Below are 24,770 nucleotides of genomic sequence, written 5' to 3'. Positions count from 1 at the left end.
AGGAGATTACTTAATTGTTGACAATTTAAACTGCATCAAGTATTGTGCTTGTTGTTGCTGTCTTAGTTGACCTTGGTAAGCTTCTAGGATAGGATTACGAGCATTATTTTATTCAAAGCTGCGGTATGATCCCTTTGAGTTCTGAAAGTTCTTAAACATTACTTTCTTTTAAGTGAGCATGACTTATACTTATAATTCCACATATTAGGTTATAATTCCTAAGTCGTAATTATAGTTATAATTACACATTAAGTTTCCTTGTCACAACTTTATTGCCATAGTCGAGATTGAAAGCTTTGCATCGACAAAGTTTCCCTGTGAATCATGGCACTGACGTACGGGTTCAGCTGAGTTCTGAATTGAAAGCTTCTTTTTGCTGGAAGATTCATCATCCCCATCCCCTCTTAAAGGGGATGTGGACATAAAACCAGACTAAGTTGCCAAGGAATGATTCTACCAATGGTTGAGGGTTTGGGTGCTCATGGTAGAATAAAGTATCTGGATTGAGACTGTAGGGAATGAGACAACTCATGTACTCAGGATGGCTTCCCAAGATTACTTGTTCCACCATGCATGAATTTGGAGTTACTTCCACCTGGAATCTGACTTTGTTCCATGACCTTGTGTTCCTGTGCTATGTGAATCTTTGCTATTCCAATATTCCCACTCCCATAAAGATGATGGAATCTCTAAGTAACAGATTGGATTCTGTGCTGATAAAAAGTGCCATAGATCACAGATTGCAATATATCTTGCTAATGTTTTATGGAACATTTTATTTCTCCTTTAGCATACTCCCAACACATACTGAGACAATTGTTCATCTGAAATGTAGAGTTTTAAACACCAATGGCACTACTACTATGTAGTTATTAGTTTTATCGGCCCAATCAAGTACCAAGTGCGGACATTCAAATGTACAGTCCAATATTGATACATGATATGATTTATTTATTTATTTATATTATTTCATTCAATGATATTAGATGGTACCGTACCAATCTAATAGATTACAGCAACTGAATGCAGACCAGTATCTTAAAACCTTGGTAGAATAAAACCGAATCTACCAGCATATACATAACTCATTCTACATGAGTTCTAAAACCACATAGCAGGCATGCATAAGTGGAAAAGAGTAACATGAAATGTTTGTAACGTAGACAATATCAATAAAGCTTGAAAATACACTGCAATAAAGCAATCCAAAAATTACCAATTGCTAGCAGTCAGATTGGCATGGAAAGTACTATTAAACACAAATTACATGCATTCGACTGTAATAAGCCTGGAGTTTGTCACAAGTAATAGTATTGACTCTTGCTAGCATTCTCCAAATTCATTAACTGAGATAACTCATCATAAAAAGAATGAGCGGATCATGTCATTTTGTACCTTAAATACTTTACCCTACAACAAAGCTTGGATGTCAATCTCCAAGAAAGAGCAAGGGTCTGGAATACCAAATTTCTTCAAAACCTGCAAAATATTATACCCACATACATCAATGTTAAGCATACATACTCTGTAGTAACTTCAGGAAAGGAATATCAAACAGAATATAGTCACATGCTTTGTGTGCCTGCTATTTGCCAATGCACACGTAGTAGTGATTGCTGGAGCATAATGTACGATAAATGTAGTGTAGCACTATCGATGCATCGAGGGCCGGTATTGTCAGTAATTTCAGTATTATAAATAAGATCAACTACTCCCCCAGCTAACATGGTAAAGCTTAATATTCATTTCACTGACACAAGAATACTCCCCCAGCTACCTAGAGCACCCTCCCCATTTACTGGGCTTGGAGAAAGTGATGTTTCATGATCAGAACATTATGCACAATGGGAACATTGTAATGCCATTTACATAATGAGGCAACACAACTGCCATTCACTAATTAAAAATCTTCTCTGTTTACGTCCATGATGTGTTCTCTACTACTTAGTGCTTAATAATTTTGATCTTAGTACAGCTTACTCAAAATGACTTTTAACTCACTTTGCCTCTTTATCTAGAGGATTAGTCCTGCAATCTGCTCAAATGAACAGTTAGAGTAAGACATGGACCTTAGCCACTAAATGGTGCTTAGATTGGGTTCATCAACAAAAAACACATGGCAATAATATTAAACTTAAAAAGCATGTCCTGCTTATAAAAATAAATCACCATAAGCTGGTGCCAGAAGAGAACCTAAAATTTTTGACATATTATGTTATCCAAGGGAAAGTTAACAAGAATAACATCACTATCTGAGTTTTCATAAACTAGAAGGCAAGAAATGAGAGCTTAAGATGATCCTAATAACAATTTCATATCTATGTAAAGGCCAGATGCAGAAGTAAACAAATCATGATTTCCTGATTATCTATAAACTATTTTGTATGAATAAATATATATACACAACCCACACACAAAGAAAAAGATAAATAACACAATGGAAAATTGTAAAAAGAATATAGCGCACTGCAGATATCAGTTTTCTATGTAGGAATTCTGCAAAGTACCTCAGGATGAACAATCCCAAAATTGCCTATTTGTTTTCCATTCAATATGATGCTGCATTGTCTATTTGGAAAATATTCCGGTTCCTTCAGTGACCAGGTAATCATATAATTAAGAATCTCACAGTGATGGCAAAAAATGAGAATGATAGGGCATAAAGCACATCCTTACATCTGAAGGAATAATATAATTTTCAGAAATTTGCAGATGAGGTGCTCTTACAACTTTCATGATTCTTTCCACCAATCCCAAAATTTCCTGCATAATGAATTTAACATCGTTAGTGTGCATTATAATTCCTTACCAAATCATGCTTGATAAAGATACAGTCACTCAAACAAACAGAGAACTCATAATGTGAAAAGTAAATAAATCATTAAAATTAACAAAATCTGTTACTATATTATATGCAATACAGCTAACATGCAATTTCATCAGAGGTACTTCAATAATGAGAGGTCAACTATATCTTTACATTATAATACAATCTTCTAGCTTCATACAATTTGGTCCTGTAATTAACTGCCTGTATAACTCTTACTTGTGATCTTTTATATGAATATTACGAGGTTTCGATATGCCATCCAGAGAAGGTTAGCAACATCGATACAGCAATATTTTAATTTGGCCTATCAAAAGAATATATGTAGCACACGTGTATTAAAATTGGCAATAGCTTATCTTGGTCCACACTGACATCACTGGTCTTCCATCAAAACCCAAAACTGGAGTTCAGCCTACAGTAAGTTGATATTCAGATAAGCCAATAGATCTTGAATGGAAACAACACATATAACACCGGTTTAGTGCACGTTGCAGGTAGGAAACGATCTGAATGGATTTATAAGGGCTAGATGGGTCTACTACCAATAGTTTGGGTTTAAGTATTCTGAGTCAATGGTTCACGTGCTACAAAGTTAATGAGTCAAGTTACAAGTCAGTTATCCCATCAGGGTCAGGTTTTTTGGCTTTCTTTACAAGTTTATTATATAGTTTATCAACAAATACTAAAAATATTCCAATATGAGATAACGCTGCCAACATTTTTTCAGAAAACATTCATACACTCTACTTATATTGGATAGAATATGTTGGTTAATTACCATTAAAATGAAAGAAGGAAAAACAAGCGACGAAGAAATAGGGATTTTGTGACTATGGGTTCCGAAAAGTGCTTAGGAGGTCAAGTGATAGAGAACAGAAAAAGAAAAAAATATTGTGTAGCTGACAAAAGCTCAAACTTTAAGGGACATTCATATCAAAAGAGAATGTTGTTATGCAGATATCAGAAATCAGACCTTAGGCTTCTATTCACAATCATAAATAGATTTGAGACCTGCAGATGTGATGCAATTGTTATAAACTAAAGAAAACAAATGTTGATGGATGGGATGAACTTTGATTTAATTCAGCCAATAAATCTGGTGGATTCTAATGAAGCAGGTTACATGTATGTTTCTTGTTCATAATAAATATGAAGTAGAACAGAGTATTTACATGGTATGCAAAAGGTTATATATGCATGAAAGTGAAGGTCCGTAATTTTGCAAACAGAGGCTTGCATCAGTAACACACCAGCAGTACTGTGCAGGACATGAATCAAGCTTTGCTTCGTGTTAAGAACTGGTCACGAAAAAATTAATAGATTGCCTTATAAATTCAACTACAACCTGGGCAGACATCAGACCAGCCCATATTAGATTTACTACTATTAGGATAGAACATCTTATCCCATACATCAAAGATTATTTATGCCATAACGTATATTTCCAAATAAATTTAATAAATTAAAATTTCATCTTTTTCATTTACAAAAGAAGCAATCATCTAAAGTGGCAAAATCTAATTTAAATACTAAAAGCATTTAAGAAATTAATCTAAAGAACCTAAAAACTTTAATTAATATGCAAGACAAACTTTCATCCATTTACAGAAGGGTTTGACAATGAAATGCTTTTGATTATATGAGATATACCTCAAAGCCTGAGGAAACGTTGCAATACAATGCTGCAAGTCGACGGTTATTTGCTGCACCAACATCACGATCACCATCCAAGGTAACAACATCACCAACTTCAAAGATCTAAATCAAAACCAGAGCTTAGCTTCGCAGTCAGAGTACAGCAAATATATATGGTTTGTGATTATAACGGACTCAAAAGATGTACAAGTTCATGCAAGAAAGAGACCAGAGTTATTAGTTACATGCAAAAACACAATATAACATTCTATCCGCAGATGTTCTCCAAGACTATACTCGGTCAATTACAAAGGATAACTGTTTCCTGTTCAAAATGCGAGAATAATAAAATCATAGATGCAAACATCTGAATTAGCATTTTACCCCCTAATATTGTAAAGAAAAAAAAGACTTGGATAATGGCCAAATTTCTAAGCCTTGACATGATTAGTTACTCACAAAAAAAGAATTAATAAATTGTCCATGGTTACGAGTTCAAGCACAAATCTTAAATAATATATATGTGAAGTCTCGTGGCTAGTAACACAACATGTCGAAAGGAATTTTTCATAAAATTCTAATCCTACAATAGCTATGGGGCACCTTCATCCTTTACAATTATCAGCAACAAATTGGCAAAAATTCATATAGAACACATACAGCAGTCTTTATTTACTGAATATCACAAAAAAAGAAAAGCTTGCTTCTAGTCATATGAGAGGTGTTTCATCATGAAACTGGAAAATAAATATCAGCAAAAAGTTAGTGAACGGGTATTTTAAGAGAAATAGTCAAAATGCCAGCAAAGTAATCATAGATGGACATACAACAAACACGATGTAATCAATTGACTTCAATTTCTATCCTGCCATGTGTCAGATATGTTTGAACCATGGTACTTCTTTTAAATTACAAAATACATAGAATGCGCTAGTTATGTTTAATCCAAATGAAAATTCCACAATTGAGAGTTTGACAAGAAACAATGCTATATCTAAAGGAATTTCTCTATTCAATTAGCCAATATCATCACTAATCCAGTATCTTGACAATATAAAAACCTAACAAATTCTAACAGCTCAAATTACAAAGAAATAATTGAAATGGAGGGATATTCAACTCAGACAAAGGTGGTCCAGCAAAACATTAGGCCACACAGAATTTTTAATAAATTTTCAGTATGTACCTTTATGGGTCTTGGGTGATCTATGTTATGCTTTAAAGTCTTTAGCAAGCATGACATGAGACTTGTTCGAACAACCTGCAAAAAATTCCAAACTAGCAATCAGATATATAAGCAAAATATGATACAAAACTATAAAGAAAGTAACTACTTAGGAGCTAATAAAGTAATCTCAGACCACACTGCAAAGGTTTTTGACATGTCATGCATTAAAAGATGAAAAAAGTATAGAAAATAGTACATCAACATATTGGAGAAAATGAGTGATTTGTCAGCATCACTATTGTGTAAGATATCAATCATGAATAGCATTCACAACTATATGAAACCCAATTGCTCCTGTAGTTAAAAGTCCATAGCGCACACCAAAATAACACAGCTGTTCATTGGTCTGCAGGTTATCATAAATTCAGAGTAGCTATATGCTGCTGCAATTTCACAAGACAGTAATACACAGTGATTCCAAGATGTTCCACTTTTTTCTAGAAAAACCTCAAAGTTCATGCACCTTTTCCTATATTTTTCTACCGCTGAAATCATCAATTCTCATCTTTATTCTTATGTACACATTAAAATCAAGGCCTAAGATCAAGAAAAAAAATAAAGAAATAAAAAAAGTTGATCTTTAAATTTATTCTAGATTTAATTAGACATCTTAAGCTAGAATGTGACAGAAAGTCTTAGTTTGCCAATGACAATGAATTATTTTATACTATATAAAATGATATATGGTCGTGTTACCCGGGAGAAAAACCTGCAACTTTTTTGTTTATTCATGAAGTAAAGAAATAAGAAAGTGATATATAGGCTCAGAAAGTCAACTGTGGAATAGCAAATCACATGAACCACGATAGGCAGGTTACAGGTATCATACACCTGAAAGGCCCCTGGGGCTAAAGCAAAATTCACCAAGACTTGCGACAATCGATTCATTGTTTTAATAACCAATTAAGAGAGAAGAATTAACTTACAGACTTCATCAACATAAGAGAAAACATGACCTCATGTAGAAAAAAGGTAGATTGCTTCAAGCCTTCAACAATTATAGATGAAAAGAAAAACAAGCTTGGACAAATTATCTGGTGATGAAACAGATATTAAAGGTGGTAGCAAAACTTGGAATTTTATAAATGTAAGAGCAGAGTTCTTCAGACAAAAGGAAATAAAGATGTAAAAGCACATAGGTATCCACGAGACCCTAAGGTTCAAGTGAGCTGCATTGGGTATCAAGGAGTCCATTCAAAGATGCATACAAGACAGTGATTGCAAAAGGCGCTCGGGCGCTCGGGCGAGGCGAGGCGAGGCCCGAGCGCCTCGCTAATGTCCCAGGCGGTGCGCTTCAAACAGGCGCCGCCTGGGCGCTCGCCCGAGCCCAGGCGCTGGGCGCTTCGGGCGAGCGCCTGGGTAAACCAAGGCGATCGAACCAGAATTTTAGGTCTGGTTCGGTCCTGGTTCGGTTATTAGTTGGTTCAATCGAACCAACTAAACCGATATAACCCCAACCCTAACCCTAACCCAACACTAACCTGCTGCCGCTGCCGCTCTCGATCCCGATCCCGATCGTGATCTAGTCGCTCGCTGCCGTTGCTCGCCGCTGTCGCTGCTCGCGCCTCTCGCGAGCCCTCCCGTTGCTCGTGCCTCCCACGAGCCCTCACGCTGCTCGCGCCTCCTGCGAGCCCTCCCGCTGCTCGCGCCTCCCGCGAGCCCTCTCGCTGCTCGCCCTCCCGCAAGCCTTCCCGCTGCTCGCGCCTCCCTCGAGCCCTCCCGCTACTCACGCCTCTCGCGAGCCCTCCCGCTGCTCGCGCCTCCCGCGAGCCCTCTCGCCTCCCGCGAGCCTTCCCGCTGCTCGCGCCTCCCTCGAGGCCTCCCGCTGCTCACGCCTTCCGCTCCCTTTCCCTTTCCCGCTGCCGCCGCTCGCCGCTGCTTCCTCGTTTCTCCATCAGGCTCAGTATACTCTTAATATTAAGTTTATTTGAATTTTGAAATGATTAATTTTCTGTTAATAGATTAATAATATATTATTTTGATTTTAATGTTGTTAATTTTTATTTATTTGAAATTATTGTTATAATTACATTATATATTTTTATAATTTAGATAATTTTAAATAATTATATTATATATTTTTATAATTATATTATATATTTTTATAATTTAGCGCCTCGCTTCGCTCGGGCGAGCGCTTGGGCGAGCGCCTAGCACCTCGGGCGTTTGTGGACCTTGGCGCCTTTTAGCGCCTAGCGCTTTTTAAATCACTGATACAAGAGTAGATAATAATCACATTACGAAATATGACTGGTTGGTTCAAAAAAGATAGACAGCGGTAGATTCTAAGGAACATAAGGTTCACATAATATGGACAAATTCTACAAATAAATGCAATTAAAAGCAAAGCATTAGTTACTTAATGTATAAGTTAAACCTCAAAGTCAGCTGAACGAGGATTTGAAATGACAACTGCTTTATCTCCATCATCCTTCCGCCTTAACATTGCAAAATTCTCCTCATGTGAGCACAATATCCAAGTTAGCACTTCCATGTAACCTGCCCTGGCAACCTACAGAAGACGGAAATATGTTTAACATTAATGTTATGAAAGCCAAATCACTTTGCATGGGTGGCTTAGCATAGGAAATGTACTAGAAACAATTATTTAAATAGTAAGCTTAAATAAAAAATTATTTGCCAAAAAATACAATTATTTTAAGACAAATAATAATGAGAAGAATCAATGCATGACTCAAAGCAGTAAATCCGTATGTATCACCATCTAGAAACTTTAACAAATTGTCCTAGAGGACCTAGACTACCTAGGTTATGATATTTACAAGTTCAAGCCATTGTATTATACACATTGTTTCCATACTCAAAAGCAGAAATTATCAACCAGTATGCAGATGTTTTCTATTACATGAAAGGTGTACTACCCCAAAAACATATTGACGTAAAACCTGCTGCAACAATGTAGCATTCATTAATAAGTTATTGATAATTTGATACAGTTAAAACTTAAAAGTACATTATTGGAATGCTGGTAGCTTCATCTTTAGGTAGAAATCCAACTGCTGGATATGTTCCACATACTTGAGCAATTTCTTTAAACCCTAGAAACCTAAAGATCAACACCAATTCCACTGAGTTTATGAAATACACAATAACATTATTAGACTTGTGAAGAATTTCTTTACAAGTATCTGAGGTGATAACATAACCTAGAAGTATGGATGCAACAAATGCCTCAACTAGCTAAAAAAGACAACAAGAATGATACATAATACTTGTTCAATTTCTATTTAAAAATGTCCAGGTATTACACATATCAAGGTTCAATGTGGTAAGTTACAAATGTTGGCAGGTACACAATATGGCACAGCACTGGCAGAAAGTGCTTAATTATACCACATGCCACTTATCAAATAGTCAGATGACCAATAATGCATGTAATATAATGATGAAGTGTGCCATCAATGTGCTGTAGCAGCGGCCAGGGTGTACCAGCACAACATTCTAGATCTTGTTACAAAGATCCTGAATATCATCTAACGACTCATATATTGGTATAATATCTAATGGATCAGTATGCTACATGGGAACAATACAAAACCATGATAGAAGAAAAGATACAAAATGTGCAAAAGATCAATATTATTCGGGTACTGTTGGTATATCACAGAGCAGCACAAGATTTGATTGGTACATATCGGTCGATGTGCTCGGCATACACCAGTAACTGAATCCATGTACATATATCCATATAATATGCTGTTTCAATTCTAAATCAGCAATTTGCAAGGTATGCTGTCTGTAGTGGTATCAGAATATTTGACCATTGTTAGAAGCAGTTAAAGCACAGAACTAGTTCGTTCACATAATGGTAGCAATAACAGCTATAATCAGTCAGCTAATATAGGTCTTAAACAAACCTTAAACACATATTTAGTTACTTTAAGTAGTAACAAGATTACAACATGAGTTATATGCATACCTCAGCTCTGATTTTATCAGAAAAACGGTTCAATGGCTGCCGACTTCCTGTAGTCATGCATTTAGGCTTCGATTTTGGAATGTTGTTGTACCCATAAGCGATAGCAACATCCTTTAAGTACAACAGAAAAAGATTTATAAGTTAAAAAAAACACTAGCAAAATTAACCAAAAAGAAAAAACTTCAATCAAATACTATTAGCAAGTTGATAATAACTACAAGATTAGGTAAAACCCCACCTCCATCACATCACGGGCATGTAGAATATCACTTCGAGTGGGAGGTACAGATACAAAAATTTTACATTCTCCACCAGTCAATGAGGACTTCTCCGCTTGCAATTGCATTTTATTTAATAAGGTTACAACCTGCCACATTTAAGTGTTTAGGATTGTACATCTCCAAAAGTTGTATATGAGAATGCTGTTACCAAAAGTAAACATCACATAATTATCGAGTATTGTCACATATTTAAGTCTAATTATTTGAGTCATTCTCATAATGGAGAACTTCCCTGGTTTGCTAATCACAAAACAATAAAGGGACAAAGATGAGTTAAGGCTAATGATGTTGAGTGATAAAGGCACAAGAAAGTGAAAGAGCCAGATAACTTGTGAGTCACCTATCTTACATGCCAATTGACAAGCTATAAGTTACTATCGCAATCTACAAAATGCTGTATAGACATCAGACAATATTTCAGCTACAAGGTTTGTTTATAGTGCACCTTAAAATGAAGGAAAGCTAAATTTCAGGGATCTCAAGTTCATTGATTAGTCTTGAGCATACATGAGTAGCCAAACCAAAAGACAACTTTTTTTTTTCAACAGAAGACAACTGTCAAGCTCAGCAGTACATACGCATACTAGCACACTCCTGTTCCAGCATTATGATCATAAAGAAAAATAAAGCAAATTAAAAATGTTGTAACATAGAAGAAAGGCAAAAAATGAATATAGAATACTTAAAATCATGATGATGCTTACATGCCCATGGCCATCCTCGTGGCAAAAGCACATTGAGAAAATAAAAGAAACACCATAGAAATGCTTGTGCATTTAAATTGGAAACTTTAGCTCATACTCTTGAAATAGTGGATCTAAATGTACAGTAACAAAGACTCTTTCTTGACCAAGAATAAACAATATGTTATAAGACTGACTTAGAGCATAGGAATGATTGTTAAATTGATAGTGGGCAGCTAAAAAGAGCAATTACTAGCTACTATACAAAGACAAAACTGATTTTAAGCTGTGCAATTGGTTAAAAAATTTCTCCATAACTCAAGTCCCAACATGGTCTGTAAAGAATTAAGCCAAGAAAAATCTGACAACAGATAAAGATTAACAAATTGCCTTGGATCACCTACATAGCACTTACAGACTGAACAAACAGCTGATCTAATTTTTTAAGTTATAGCAAAAACAATTCAAGAGGGTGTCATATAAATAGTATGGTGACATAACAAAATACCATGATTTTGTTGTCAGACACAAGATAAAAATACTTTCAAGGTGCATTTTAACCATTCTGAAGAAAAGTGAACAAGAAATATATTAACCAAATTATTAAAAAAAAAATGTACAAGAAAAGACTACTGGAAAATGATCAGATCCAACCAAGACCATTAACCACATTTGTAAAGTAGATACCACTATAAACAGCAGATATTAATACCTCCGTAGCATCAAGTGAGATACCAATTGGATCAACAAGGTCAGACAGAGGGACTTCCATTTTCATAATTGAAAGATCGGGGTAGATGTTAGACTTGCCATCAGAGTTTACCACCTCAATTGGTTCGATCTCAAATTTATTTTCACAATATTCAGAAAACATCGTCACCTACAAAAATACAAGAAAGCCATAATCATCAGAATCATTCCATCTTCAAGTTGTAATGCATTAACAAACGAACATTAGCTTTTAAATCATTTTTTACCGCCTACCATTGTGTTCAAAACAATCTTAGCCTTTGTCAAATCAGTGGCTGTACATTCAACGAACACATTTTTTGTCTTTAGGCTGATTGCTGAATGTGCACCATTGATAATTGGTGGCAGTGACAGAACAGTTCTGCAGAAAACATAATGCACTAGTAAGAAGCAGGTCAATACTTGTTAAAAAAAAAAAGACAGAAACACAAAATCACCACGGTAACCCAGCTAATGATAGCATTGTAGTATTTATTCTACACCAAGGAAGTTAATCAAAAGAGTGAGAAAAACAAGGATAAATACAAAAAGCCATGAGCAGAATTGGTCGCCTGACAAAAAATAACCGAGCAAGTTTATAACCGCTCAGCTATAAAAGAAGCGTAGTCCCTAGCAAAATAATTGCCTTACCTATTACTGTCATATATCACAGGGTATACAGGAGAATTCTCAATTATGTGCAAGTACTTCTTCAGCTTCAAATCTGACTGCAAAGATGTTTGGAGATATAAGTTATTGGTACTAAAAGCATTTGCATCCAGGGTGTAACAATTTTTTTATTTAGAGAACAAATCATAAATTGGAAGCCAATTGATACATGGTATGCCAAAATAATAAGAAAAAAATTTCAAAACGAAGATCTGTGTTTCCTTTGAGACATATGACCAAGTGAGAATACAATGATAAACAGAACTTACTTTGTAATATTCTAACAGGTCATCGGCCCTGAAGCTTTTCACCTAAAATAGCCAAGGGGAAAAGAAACAAATAAAGACTGTGTAACTCACAAATCTTGCATAACAAATTATTGCTGGATGCAGATAAAAAATGCTTGTATTGCATAAAAAAATGACAGGCACTGTTGCATTATTCAAAATGAAAAATTACATTTGACAACATAAAGAGCTTCAGGTATGATTACGAAATTAGAAATGACAAATTGCGTATGGCAGTAAGATGACACCGCAAATATAACTTAAAACTTGTCCCCACAAACACTAGAAACAATTGTCATTATATAGACGAGAAAATCTTGATCTAGTAAGGGTGACCATTTAAAGTACTTTATACTTGTAATACACTAAAGGACCAAAGAAGCAAAAAGAACTTGGAGAAAAGAAGTGAGGATAGTTTTAAGTACACAAATCAATCCTAATGAGGAGAGCTGAATAAAGGAATGGTATTCTTATGCTGACAAGTAAACTAATTGAAACTAGAGTTTATGCCAAGAGAAGAAATATTGCCAAGTCCACGAAAACACTCCAAGCATCCTCTTGGTAGAAAACCTTTAGATTTTAATCTTTCAAAGTCCCGCAGTTTGATGCTATTAGTCACAAGATGACAACGAAGATATGGCTTATCAACCAGCTGCATGGTAACTATATTTTAGGGGCATGTTTTGCTTTATAGACCTGTTGCTCGCTTCCTTGAATATTGTTGTTCTTCTCAAGGAACAAGAAAAACAAAAAATAGATACATGAAACAAATCACATAAATGCAAAAAGCAAGAAATGAGATCTCACGAACCAAGCCTACACAGTGTAACACAAAAAACATGTCTGGAAGTTTCGCATTTGTAAGTGCCAATATCAAGTTCCAAGACCGATATAAGGCAATACTGATGCAGTCTGGGGAGAGTCATGAATCTGACGCAAACTCAGCAGTTCTTTGCAGTGAAATGGGCCAATTCACACCAGCAGATACCAATAGCACCCAGTGCCAACCTGGTTATTGAGCACTAGAACATTGTATTCACAAGGCACATGAATATTAAAAGGTTTTTTGTATTAAATCAGAGTACCTAATGATAACTACAATGGCTATTGGCTCTTTAATAATTGACAAATTTAGAAAATGGGAGAAATTGTCATGCTAAGAAAACTTATAATGTATTGCATATTGATCTTGCCAAAATAGCTACAATCAAGCAACAGCTAATACTTCCATCTCTTAGTACCAACGATCATAAATAAATGTGTATGCTACCTGCTTTAGAGGCACAAAATTAATCTCCTGAGGTGGCAAAGCCTGAAAAGATGAAGCAGAAAGAAAATTGTGAGATAATGGAAGTGCCCATACTGAAGAGAAATCAGTGATGCACAACAAAACCCTCACTTGATTTTTCTCTGTGAACAGTAAAGAAGTCCAACTCATTAAATTTAAATCCATCATGTCATGCAATCTAATAAAATTCTAACTAGATATTTAGCATCGCAAAGCGGCTAATATAAACCACAAGGATATTAACCTGCAACAGTTAGCACATAACTTGTGGAGTCTACTAGCAAGACCTATTAAACACAATGGAAATTTAATATTTTTACATCTTTACTTAGTTTTGCTCCTAGTCCACTTTCTCTATGATAACCCCACATGCATCCAAACTCATTATCAACAGTATGGCATATTCTCAATGCACAAAATGTTAGTAAGACACTAAAAGATTAAATATGCATATCTATAAACATTTACCTCATATGTAAAAGGACCCTGTATTGTGTCCAAATCATGAGTTCCAATAGCAACTAAGGTCCTTCTCCTGGTATCACAAAAAGAAAAAACTTTTCACCAGAGAACCAATGCAGATGTCATGTACCAACAGGAAGAGCAAGAAAAACAGAAAACGAAGCAAGAAACAAAGATATTACCTACATATATTTTGGTGGAGTTTATCTTGAAGATCAATGAAGCTGTTGTATCTGGCTTCATCAAAGGCTATTCCTCTTAGAATGGCACAAACGACAAATGGTCGGATCAATGAGGTCTATTAAACCAGAGCATCATGTCAATATCCTGTTTTTTTCTTGTGGCCAAATGAATGAGAAAAGGCATTGACATTGAAGCATTTTTATGTGGTGCAACAACATGACACATATACTCTAGGAAGCTAGCTTCAGTCACTTAAGTAATTACCTCAGGTTTAACATGCATTCTAAGCATAGACTTAGGTGGGACATCAGAGATTGTATATAGAGGACTTTTTTCACTTCCAATAAAAATTCTGAGAGCTCGAGCAATCCCTTCGAGACAGAGCAAATCATATCTGCATATGTCAAAAAGAAAAAGAAAAAAAAAGAGAAGATGGAAACTATATTATATTCAATATTACAAATAAATCATCAATTATCAGAAATAAATTTCAGAAGAAAGCTACATTTATTTCCATCAGAGAAGCATTTATAGTCAAGGACTTTCTATGACATTGGACTCACTTGCAACTCATTTTTATTGAATGCACTGCATCAGGCTATCAGCTAAAGGCTACATACTATATACAGCACAAGTTATAAGCATGACAGTATTAACAAAAAAAACATCTTGAACGCACTTCATATGATGCACCATAACTGTCAACAAAAGGTTCTTCGATAGCACAATAACATGATACCATCTTCACCCCTTGAATGTCAATTAATTCAAGATCTAGTTAAATTATCAACCAGGATATCCAAACAATTCGTGTTTTCCATCTAAAATAGCCAAATTAAGTACAGATACCAATTAATCCACATACCAAAATCAAAAGCCAGACACCACACAGAGCCAGCAAAAAATGAGTCCAACGTTACCTATTGGCGGCGACTTCGATTTTGTATATGACCTCCTCGTCCTCTTCGTCAGCATCATCATCTTCGAGATGCTTCTCCTTCCTAATAATTGCCTTCTCCGTAGTCTTTGCAGGAAGGGAACGGATGTCATTTATAGCAACAAACGATACGAAATGCACAAGGAACCAACTTATACGAGACAAGATCAAGACTCGTCGCTCACCACATCGTCGAGCTCGATGCCGAACTCGAAACAGAGGGCTTCGAACTCCTCCTGCGCTGCGATCGCCAGATATGAGAATTAAGCGAGATAGATAAAGAAAGAGGGAAGAGAGAGAGGACGGATCCGAGGAGATTTTACTGTAGGTTTTGCCGAGGGCGGCGAAGAGGCGGTCCCTTCCGACGCTCACCGTCGGCATTGGCGGAGCAGGTGCGGTCGCGTCGGCAGAGGAAGGAATGGGCTCTGCGATGAGGTGCGGGACGGCGGCGGAGGCGCGGAAGAAACCCTTAAGAGCGCAAAGCGGAGATGTCACGTGGGCCGCATGTGCCAGAACGACCTTGACGCCCTTTAGCCAATGCGAGGCTGAAGTGACCGGACTCCAGTTATTGACGGACCCGGTTTTTATCGGATCATTTCCATCTAAAGTCCGATGCCCAGATCCGAAGTTGACGATGCAGATGTGAGAACTGGAGAATCCAACGGTTGAGAGAATTCTCTCAGATTGGTGCGGATGTAAATCGAATTATGACATATATTCGATATATTTATTCATTGACGAAAATTCAATTTAATATGTCAAATTCATTAATATATATTTATATATGTTTAGATATATAGAAATCGCACTTAAATATATCTCTCTTCCATCATAAATATTATTATTATTATTTTTATTTTTACGTGTGTTTTATGAACAATCATCCGAAAACCCACTCCTGGACGAAATTTATCATTATTATTGCAAGAATCTAAACAAATATTTGGTTCAAATAGATTACTCAGCACAAACCATGTACAACCAGATACTATATTAACATCAGCAGATGTACTCTAATCACCGCTGCCTCGTGTCCTCTCCGTCTCGTCCCTGCTCTCGACGGCGTCCGCCATCCTCAGCATGGTTTAGTTGGACTGCATCACCCTCTCGCCCGCTTCAGGGTGTACCTCAGCGACGACAGCACGCTGCGGCCGGGGAAGCGTGTCCTCATGAAGTCTGCCACCACCAGCGCCGCGGGCACCAGCACGGGGCTGAGAAAGATGACAGAACCGGCGAGGGTGAGGATGAGGTGACAGAGAGAGGAGAGTCTGCGTCGAGAGAGATGGAGGTCGAAGGAGGGCGCTTTTGTTGTGAGACGTGTGGAAGCGAGGATGAGGCGTGGTGGAGAGAGCGGGCGAGGCGGACGCCACCATGGGCTACTGCATGGCGAGGGAGCCGGACACGAACGAGTCTCGTGCGCTCCACCAAGCTTTTCTTTTGTCGTTTATTGATGGGGAAGAGGGCGTCCGAGTCGTCCTTCAGACGCGGGTCCCAGATGGGGCCCGTTACTCTTCTCCAATAACAGCAGGGAATAAATAATTAAATATTGTTAATATAAAAACTGAAGTTGTATATATATCCCTTCAAAATGAGTATTTTTCATTTATTTCTAAAAATTATAATGTACATATTCGTTATAATGACTATTAGATCATACAATTAATTTTTTGATTAATATTTAGTATTATGATAACAAGAATATAAAATAAATTTCAAATTTCTATATTTTATTTCGTTAAATTTAAACTAGCTAGCAATATTTGATATTACAAGTAATGTGCACCAAACGATCAAGCCGGGTTGGGTCGGACTAGATTTGCGTTCAATCAAGATCAACTTTGGGTTTGGTTTCAATTCAATTCTAGCAACACGAAGCCCCAATCCGGCCCATAGAAAAGGACCGGTTGGTTCGGGTATTGCAATCATTGGATTCGGTTAGAGGTCCGACCCGAATCATACGTGTAGAGTTTGAACCCGTAGATCCCATAGAATCACATCAGAAACATTTCTAAGCACATCGGACGGTCAGTTCCTCTCCAAGTTCCCATCTCCACTGAAGCTCATTTTTCAATACGAGACTACTAACCCTTCTCAGAGGAATAAATCCTCCGGTCTCGCCGCCGTTGTTGTCACCGTCGCCGCCTCTGCGTCCGCATCCGCCTCCGCTGCCCGTCCACCATGGGTAGATTGAATCGCCGATCTCCGGACGCCTTAATCTTTCTTATCTTCTTAGTCTTCTTGGCCTCGTTGACCTCGGCCTGGAAGAAGGACGAGTTCCGCTCCTGCCGCCAGACCCCCTTCTGCAAGCGCGCCCGCGGCCGTGCCCCCAATTCGCTCCCCTCCTTCTCCGTGGCCGACGTCTCCCTCTCAGATGGCGCAGTCTCCGCCCGCCTCGTCCCCGCCCCCACCCTCCGCCAGGTCACCGACGACGACCCGTCCGCCGCCGACGGCGACGACGCCAGCTCGCGGTCTCTCCTCCTCCGCCTCTCCGTATACCGCGGCGGCATCCTCCGCCTCGAGATCGACGAGGACCCTTCCTCCGCCCCCACCACAAAGCGCCGGTTCCGCCTCCCCGACGTCCTCCTCTCCAACCTCGACGACCGCCGGCTCTGGCTCTCTCGTCTTTCCCCAGATGGCGCGTCCGCCACCTCCTTCTACCTAGCAGACGGCTTCGAGGGCGTCCTCCGCCACGATCCCTTCCAGATCGTCGTCCGTCGCGCTGGATCTGGGGGCGAGCCCGTCCTCTCGCTCAACTCTCACGGGCTGTTCGATTTCGAGCAGTTGAGGGCCAAGAAAGATGACGAGAATTGGGAGGAGAACTTTCGCAGCCACACCGACTCGCGGCCTCACGGTCCTCAGTCGATAAGCTTCGACGTTTCCTTTCACGGCGCAGATTTCGTTTACGGGATCCCGGAGCATGCCTCGACGTCGCTATCCCTCCGTCCGACTAGAGGTCCCGGAGTCGATGAATCCGAACCCTACCGTCTCTTCAACCTCGATGTCTTCGAGTACCTCCATGATTCCCCCTTTGGGATCTACGGATCCATCCCCTTTATGCTCTCGCACGGCACCCGCTCGACGTCAGGATTCTTCTGGCTCAACGCTGCTGAGATGCAAATTGATGTTCTCGCCCCCGGGTGGGATGATCCGGCCGCGCCAAACGCAGGGAGGGTCGACACATTTTGGATGAGCGAGGCTGGAGTCGTGGATGCATTCTTCTTTGTCGGTCCAGGTCCGAAGGATGTGCTGCGGCAGTACGCTTCGGTCACCGGGACTCAGGCGATGCCGCAGGAGTTTGCAGTGGCATATCACCAATGCAGGTGGAATTACAGGGACGAGGAGGATGTTGCAGCTGTGGATGCTGGGTTCGATGAGCATGATATACCTTATGATGTCTTGTGGCTTGATATCGATCATGCTGATGGGAAGCGATACTTCACTTGGGACCGAGTGTTGTTCCCACACCCAGAGGAGATGCAGAACAAGTTGGCTGCCAAGGGGAGGCACATGGTAACGATTGTTGACCCTCATATCAAGCGGGATGATTCATTTTACTTGCACAAAGAAGCGACCGAGAAGGGTTACTATGTGAAAGATGCATCAGGGAAGGATTTTGATGGGTGGTGCTGGCCAGGGTCCTCGTCTTATCCTGATATGTTGAATCCAGAGATACGAGAGTGGTGGGCTGAGAAATTCTCTTTGAAGGAATATGTAGGTTCAACACCATCATTGTACATATGGAATGACATGAACGAGCCTTCGGTCTTCAATGGTCCTGAGGTAATGTCAATTTGTGGCCCTTCTACGTTTATTAGAAGGGGATCAGCCACTCTGTCCAAAATATACAACATTTACATCTAGTTTCTGCTGTTGACAAAGTGCTTTATGGAGATTTTCTGGAAGGTTAGGCTATGCATTAGGAGCATCGTAGATTACAGAATACAGATCATTGAAATTATAACATTTAAATCAGAATATGATTCTGGTAACTCAGTAGCTTTTAGTTGTTATTTGTGCATGAGTAATTAATTTTGTATGTTCACATATCTAGCCACAGTTTTACTTTGGAGGACCAATTTCAATTTGCAATTGCAGTGAAAGAGGAACGTTCACCTTTCCAGATGATGCGCCACATAGTCTTTATTCAACTCTAGCTTTGATTTTCATGCTGATTGATTAAATAGGATGTAAATTAACAAAAAGGAGCATTTACTTGGAAGCTCTATACATCAAAATACTCATGTTATTGTTTACTTTTCGTGTTATTGTAGATTTTCAAGGCCTAAGAACTTTTTTCACTGGATATCCATAACCTTTCCATTTGAGTTCCACATTAAAGATTAATTTATCAACCATCATTGTGAAATGACCTTTTCTGTTCAGTTCTAAATAGTAACTAATGTTCAAATTCTACCTTCAAGAGTAAGTTCTTTTTTCCCTCGCAAGTATGTTAAACTCTCTTGAAAAGCAATAATTATCAGTTTTTCTCAGGTAACCATGCCCAGGGATGCTATACACATGGGAGGCGTAGAGCACAGGGAATTACACAATGCATATGGTTACTATTTTCATATGGCTACATCTAATGGTCTCTTAAAGAGAGGTAATGGAAAAGACAGGCCGTTTGTTTTATCGAGAGCTATTTTTGCTGGAAGCCAAAGGTATGGTGCAATCTGGACTGGAGACAATTCTGCAGATTGGGACCATCTCAGAGTTTCGGTTCCAATGATTCTAAACCTTGGTCTTGCTGGCATGTCATTTTCTGGTGAGTAAATTTTCATAGTTGGTTATGGATGTGTATTGCATGTTTACCTGGATGCTTTTCTAAAATAAACTTATGTCACAGGTGCTGATGTTGGAGGGTTTTTTGGCAACCCAGAAAATGACTTGTTAGTCCGATGGTACCAGCTTGGTGCTTATTATCCATTCTTTAGAGCTCATGCTCACCATGACACCAAGAGACGAGAGCCTTGGCTATTTGGGTATTCATGATTACTGTCTTCATCTACAACCAAGATACTATATTAATTGCAGGATTTCTGTCTGCTGATCATACTTGATTTATTTGTGATAACTAAGCTAGTTTTGTTATACATTCTGTTATAGATATTAACTAAGCAACTGAAATGCTAGGGTTTCATGCTCCTTTCTGTTGCACTTACTTGGAGATTCTCGTGACCTTTTATGGCTCCAGTATTCAGAGTCGCTATCTTGTTCGGCCAACATGAATACAGCTGATGAGTCAAATGCTTATGGTGTTTTCACTGTCACTTCATGTGATGTGTTCTTTTGCCTTCATTATTAACCCTTTGTCTTAATATGCTGTATGCTGCAGTTTGGCTAGTTTCAGGTAGACTTAGTAGAAGGCTCTTTTGTGCCTAGCTTTTAATGCTGTTTTTATACTTAGTAAAATAATGACACTAGCTTAGCCTAGCCTTGACGTACATTTTAAGCAGGATTTAATCTTCAGGTCTACTGAGGATAAATGATGGAACCAGGTTCAAACCATAGTAAATGGGTTCTTATCCAGTGGCTTAGAAACTTCAAGGAAAGCAGCAGAAGTGTTTAAGCTATGTCTTCAATTAGGGTATAAAAGGAAAAAATCAAGGAATGGACCTGAGTGTAAAAAACGGGTGTGGCAGGTTCTGCACCGGATCCTAGAAAACGGGCTTTGAGGTCGATGCTTTATGGTTTTGGAAGTGGTCAATTGGGTCTGCTGTTATATCAACCAGATAGATTGGAGTGTTGATCCTAGTTATAATATACAGTGGATTAACTTTGTTACCATTTGAGAGAAAAAAAATTAGCAGATGAGGAAAATGATCTAAATGGGCAATGCGATTCGTTATGGTTTAACTTGTATTCATGTTTTTCACAAATAGCAGCGATGGAAACAAAGAAAAAAAGAACAGGGAGAGCAGAAGGAGGGAATAAGAACAGAAGGGATATAGGTCTTCTGGACTCACTTTGTTGGTTGTGTGGTACATAGCATACACTACATGCAGGTAAGAAGAGAAAATGATGAATTTTCAACTCTTAATGCAGCTGATTATATGAAAATTCATTCTGTTGGCTAGTTGAGTGATCAACATATGTTATAAGCATTAGAAAATCAAATGACTAAGGTTTCCTTTCCCTTTTACATGTGCCATACTTCTAAACCTCTAAGAAATATACAGTTCGTTGTTTGAAAGCTAAATTGAACTATGTAGAATCTAATAATAGATCCACACTTTTCAATTAGTCCGGTGCATCCAATGGATAAAGCTTAACCCATGGCTTGATATTTGAAGATAACACAATGGTACGCCTTGAGGTGAACCATGGTGGTCTTGTCATCGCTGCATCCTTAAATGGTGGTGCAAATGGCTTCTATAATCAAGTTGTGCACTATGTATCATTGCTATTTAGATACTATAATATGCACAAAATTGTATTGTTCTGTGAATGATGGATGAATGTTGTTTCTGGTTTGGCCTGGCATTGAAGCTATCTCTTGCTTACACGGTTGTCAGATATTTAATGAGATAGGACAAATTCTCTAATTGCAGAAATATGTAGGATAGGGGTTTGTATTACTTCTGTCAGCGCTTTGAAGTAAACCACGGTCCCTGTGGTAAATCTTGTCATTTTTTGCTTCTTCTAGCCTAATTATAGAGGAATTTTAGAGAGTATCTTCTTATTTGCATGAGTTTAAGTTGCAAGCAAAAAGGTAGAATTTCCTCTTTGCTAATTTTCCTTTACATGGTAACTGCTTTTTAACCTAAATTTGTCTTGGGAAATTTTATACCAAATTTGGAGGGTGGACATCAAGGAGACTCCTTGAGTTTCGATTGTGGTTTAAGGATCTTTAAGTAGTACCTAATTGTTTCTTGTAACGAGTAGCAGTTAAAGAGCATTTTTTACATTCAGGGCTTTTGTATGCCCTACATCATGGTAACCAGCTCCTGTGGCATATCTGAAGCTGTCCAATTGCATAACTTTTTTTGTTAAAAGATTTTTGTTATGATTTCCCTTTTTTTTTCTCTATAGACTTGTTTGGAATAATGCCTATCCTTAGTTTGGAGTCATGGTTTGCATAGTTTTGGTTCCTAGTTCTAAAGGCAATTAACTCATAAATGGAACAACTTCTTTACTAATGATTTCTCATGTCTTCTTAGTAGCATCCTAAAATGGACACCTCAGCAACATATCTGTAATGTATCATAGATTTGTGCAGTATATGATGTTTGTTATGGAAATATATTTACACAAAAGTGCATGATTTTTCTGTCTAATCAATGCAGAGAGCAGAACACTGCTTTGATGAGAGAGGCAATACACACTCGATACTCATTGTTGCCATACTATTACACACTATTCAGAGAGGCTGCTGTAACTGGCATCCCTGTTATGCGCCCTTTGTGGTTGGAATTTCCTTCTGACAAAGAAACATATGATAATGGTGAAGCTTTTCTGGTTGGCTCAAGTTTGTTAGTCCATGGGATTTATGAAAAGGTACTATTGATTTTTATCTCTGTATGTGTCCTACAAGTTCTTTTATTTGTTCCTTCATTAGTTTTTAAGGAGAATCGATCTTCTTTTGTTGCTGGACAGGATCAAAAGTCAGCATCAGTTTATTTGCCTGCTGGAGCATCGTGGTTTAACTTGAGAAATGGAGTCAAGTTTGATGGAGGTGTCTCCCACAAACTGGCTGTTTCAGAGGACAGCATACCCAGTTTCCAGAGAGCAGGTACTATTATACCGAGAAAGGACAGATTTAGGCGCAGTTCCACCCAGATGGTGAACGACCCTTACACTCTGGTATGCTTATTATGAATGAAATGCTCTCTCTTACCTGCCAAATCCTTTATGTGTCCTTTATCTGGTTGGCTGCAAATTGTGATGGAAAAATAGGTTAGTTTACACGAGTTTTAAAGGCTTGAAAACCACAAGCTTCCTTTGCATAGGTTTCTAGTGTCCCTATGATGTTTTTTGCTATTGCTATAGTAAATGCCATAAAGGAAAATATAACATTCTCAAGTTGGAATGATTGAGTTTAAATTTTGCTTCATGTATTGCCATCATGATCTTATCAACTTAGTACACTCTTCAATCTATTTTCTGCAAGTGATATATGGAGCTATCTTGTGTGAGCAGGTAATAGCCCTTAATGGTTCACTCGCTGCCGAAGGGGAGCTCTACATCGATGATGGCAAAAGCTATGACTTTGAGCAGGGGGCATACATCCATCGGCGTTTTATATTCGCTGATCGCAAGCTAACGTCGATAGACATTCGCCCCTCCAACGTAGGTGACAAGAAATTTTCCACAGATTGCACTGTGGAGAGAATTATACTTCTCGGACTGCCATCCGGTGCCAAAAAAGCTGTGGTCGAACCAGGGAATCATGAAACGAACATCGAACTTGGTCCACTCACCCTCCGGAGGGCGTCGCCGCCAGTTGCACTCACTATCAGGAAACCCAATGTTCGCGTCGCGGACGACTGGTCTCTGAGAATATTATAATGGTGTTGCAGCTAGCGAATTTTGCTGGATGATGAGTTGACATTAGTAGATTTACCTCGCTCTCAAGAGGAGAACACAGGTCATATTATTTATGAGCATGTTTTATGGCCCAACAAATCATTTTCATGGATGCATACCAAGTTGCAGGAGAGTTGACTTTGGCCTCTATATGCCTCTCTGATACAAGTCACATTGTTTATGCTCGAGTATTCGACTTATCTGATGTAGTTAATATCAGTATTGTTCAGCATGTTTAGATATCCTTCTCACATTTAGATGATTCAGGTATGAGTTACAAGTCAAGCAGGGTTATGTTCACATCTTTATTCATGCATATGTGATCCTGGAAATTTCCTGTTGGATTTATTGCATGCATATGGATTGGTAAGATGAATCATACTTATAATTAAGGTTTTTAATTTGGTCAATGATCATGGTTTCAGATAATTATATTATCAATAGACAGTATTAGTTAGTGTGCATGGCGAAAGAAAAGAAAAAAGAGGACAATTAAAGTTGTTATGATTGGACACAGCATTCTCATACTGGGCAACAATTTGCGCTTGAATTCCAGGCATTGAAGTCAACCCTTTGTCAGTTCCTCATTCAATAGTTAAAGCTACATGTTATCCTCAACAGTGCTGCGGCATCTGCCAGTCAACCCCTACCTACCAAACCTGAGGACGCCTCCATACTTCTCTACGTGAGTTCCACTGATCCCCAAGCATCTCCTCTTCTCTACCTAACAAACTTGAGGGCGTCCGGAAGCTGCCTCCTTTTCTCTCCGCCGATCCGCATAAGAGAGAGAGAGAGAGAGAGAGAGAGAGAGAGAGAGAGAGACAGAGAGTCCCATCGCTCGTTCGCAGTGTAGTTGTGCTGCTGCTGCGGGCATTGTGGCAGAGGAGACCTGAAGCATCAGATGCTGCAGCTGCTGTTGGCGGTGGCGCTCTCAGCGGCGCCGCTGACGCTGTACGTGCCTTCGCTGCGGAGGCTGAGCCCGTTCATGGAGGCCTTCGAGGCGCTGCTGAGGGAGGCGGCGGAGTCTTCTTCCTCTGCTTACCTACGTTTCAGGCTCGGTGTTCGTCGTATTCTCGTTCTTGTATCGTATTG

At 38.7% G+C, this 24,770-nt stretch overlaps 2 protein-coding genes across 2 annotated transcripts; one reads left to right on the top strand and one right to left on the bottom strand.

Annotated features, from left to right (window-relative positions):
• Nucleotides 1–1,149: 1,149 nt before the first annotated feature.
• Nucleotides 1,150–15,680, bottom strand: LOC135598846 (phenylalanine--tRNA ligase beta subunit, cytoplasmic-like). Its single transcript, XM_065093239.1, has 19 exons — nucleotides 15,476–15,680; nucleotides 15,338–15,393; nucleotides 15,136–15,239; nucleotides 14,480–14,609; nucleotides 14,215–14,330; nucleotides 14,039–14,105; nucleotides 13,553–13,594; nucleotides 12,265–12,306; nucleotides 11,978–12,054; nucleotides 11,582–11,708; nucleotides 11,310–11,477; nucleotides 9,872–10,000; nucleotides 9,634–9,744; nucleotides 8,071–8,205; nucleotides 5,652–5,726; nucleotides 4,481–4,588; nucleotides 2,677–2,763; nucleotides 2,508–2,591; nucleotides 1,150–1,479 (listed from the first exon to the last, which is right to left on the bottom strand). The coding sequence occupies exons 1-19, from the start codon at nucleotides 15,531–15,533 to the stop codon at nucleotides 1,411–1,413; spliced, it is 1,785 nt and encodes a 594-aa protein (XP_064949311.1). The 5' UTR covers nucleotides 15,534–15,680; the 3' UTR covers nucleotides 1,150–1,410.
• Nucleotides 15,681–17,222: 1,542 nt separating this feature from the next.
• Nucleotides 17,223–23,978, top strand: LOC135598844 (probable glucan 1,3-alpha-glucosidase). The gene is made up of 6 exons (XM_065093234.1): nucleotides 17,223–18,932; nucleotides 19,644–19,917; nucleotides 19,999–20,134; nucleotides 22,439–22,649; nucleotides 22,749–22,955; nucleotides 23,292–23,978. The coding sequence occupies exons 1-6, from the start codon at nucleotides 17,331–17,333 to the stop codon at nucleotides 23,658–23,660; spliced, it is 2,799 nt and encodes a 932-aa protein (XP_064949306.1). The 5' UTR covers nucleotides 17,223–17,330; the 3' UTR covers nucleotides 23,661–23,978.
• Nucleotides 23,979–24,770: the final 792 nt, after the last annotated feature.

Source organism: Musa acuminata, chromosome BXJ2-1 (assembly GCF_036884655.1).
Source record: "Musa acuminata AAA Group cultivar baxijiao chromosome BXJ2-1, Cavendish_Baxijiao_AAA, whole genome shotgun sequence".
Taxonomy (NCBI): domain Eukaryota; kingdom Viridiplantae; phylum Streptophyta; class Magnoliopsida; order Zingiberales; family Musaceae; genus Musa; species Musa acuminata.
Note: the sequence above shows the minus strand (reverse complement) of the source record. Positions and strands in the feature narration are given on the sequence as shown.

Coding starts and splice junctions, on each gene's coding strand:
- LOC135598844 (XM_065093234.1), top strand. CDS start 17,331: ATGGGTAGATTGAATCGCCGATCTCCGGACGCCTTAATCTTTCTTATC. Junction 20,135..22,438: donor CGAGAGCCTTGGCTATTTGG/GTATTCATGATT, acceptor TAATCAATGCAG/AGAGCAGAACACTGCTTTGA. Junction 22,956..23,291: donor TGAACGACCCTTACACTCTG/GTATGCTTATTA, acceptor TTGTGTGAGCAG/GTAATAGCCCTTAATGGTTC.
- LOC135598846 (XM_065093239.1), bottom strand. CDS start 15,533: ATGCCGACGGTGAGCGTCGGAAGGGACCGCCTCTTCGCCGCCCTCGGC. Junction 11,709..11,977: donor GTGATATATGACAGTAATAG/GTAAGGCAATTA, acceptor TGTTTTCTGCAG/AACTGTTCTGTCACTGCCAC. Junction 2,764..4,480: donor ACGTTTCCTCAGGCTTTGAG/GTATATCTCATA, acceptor TTCATTATGCAG/GAAATTTTGGGATTGGTGGA.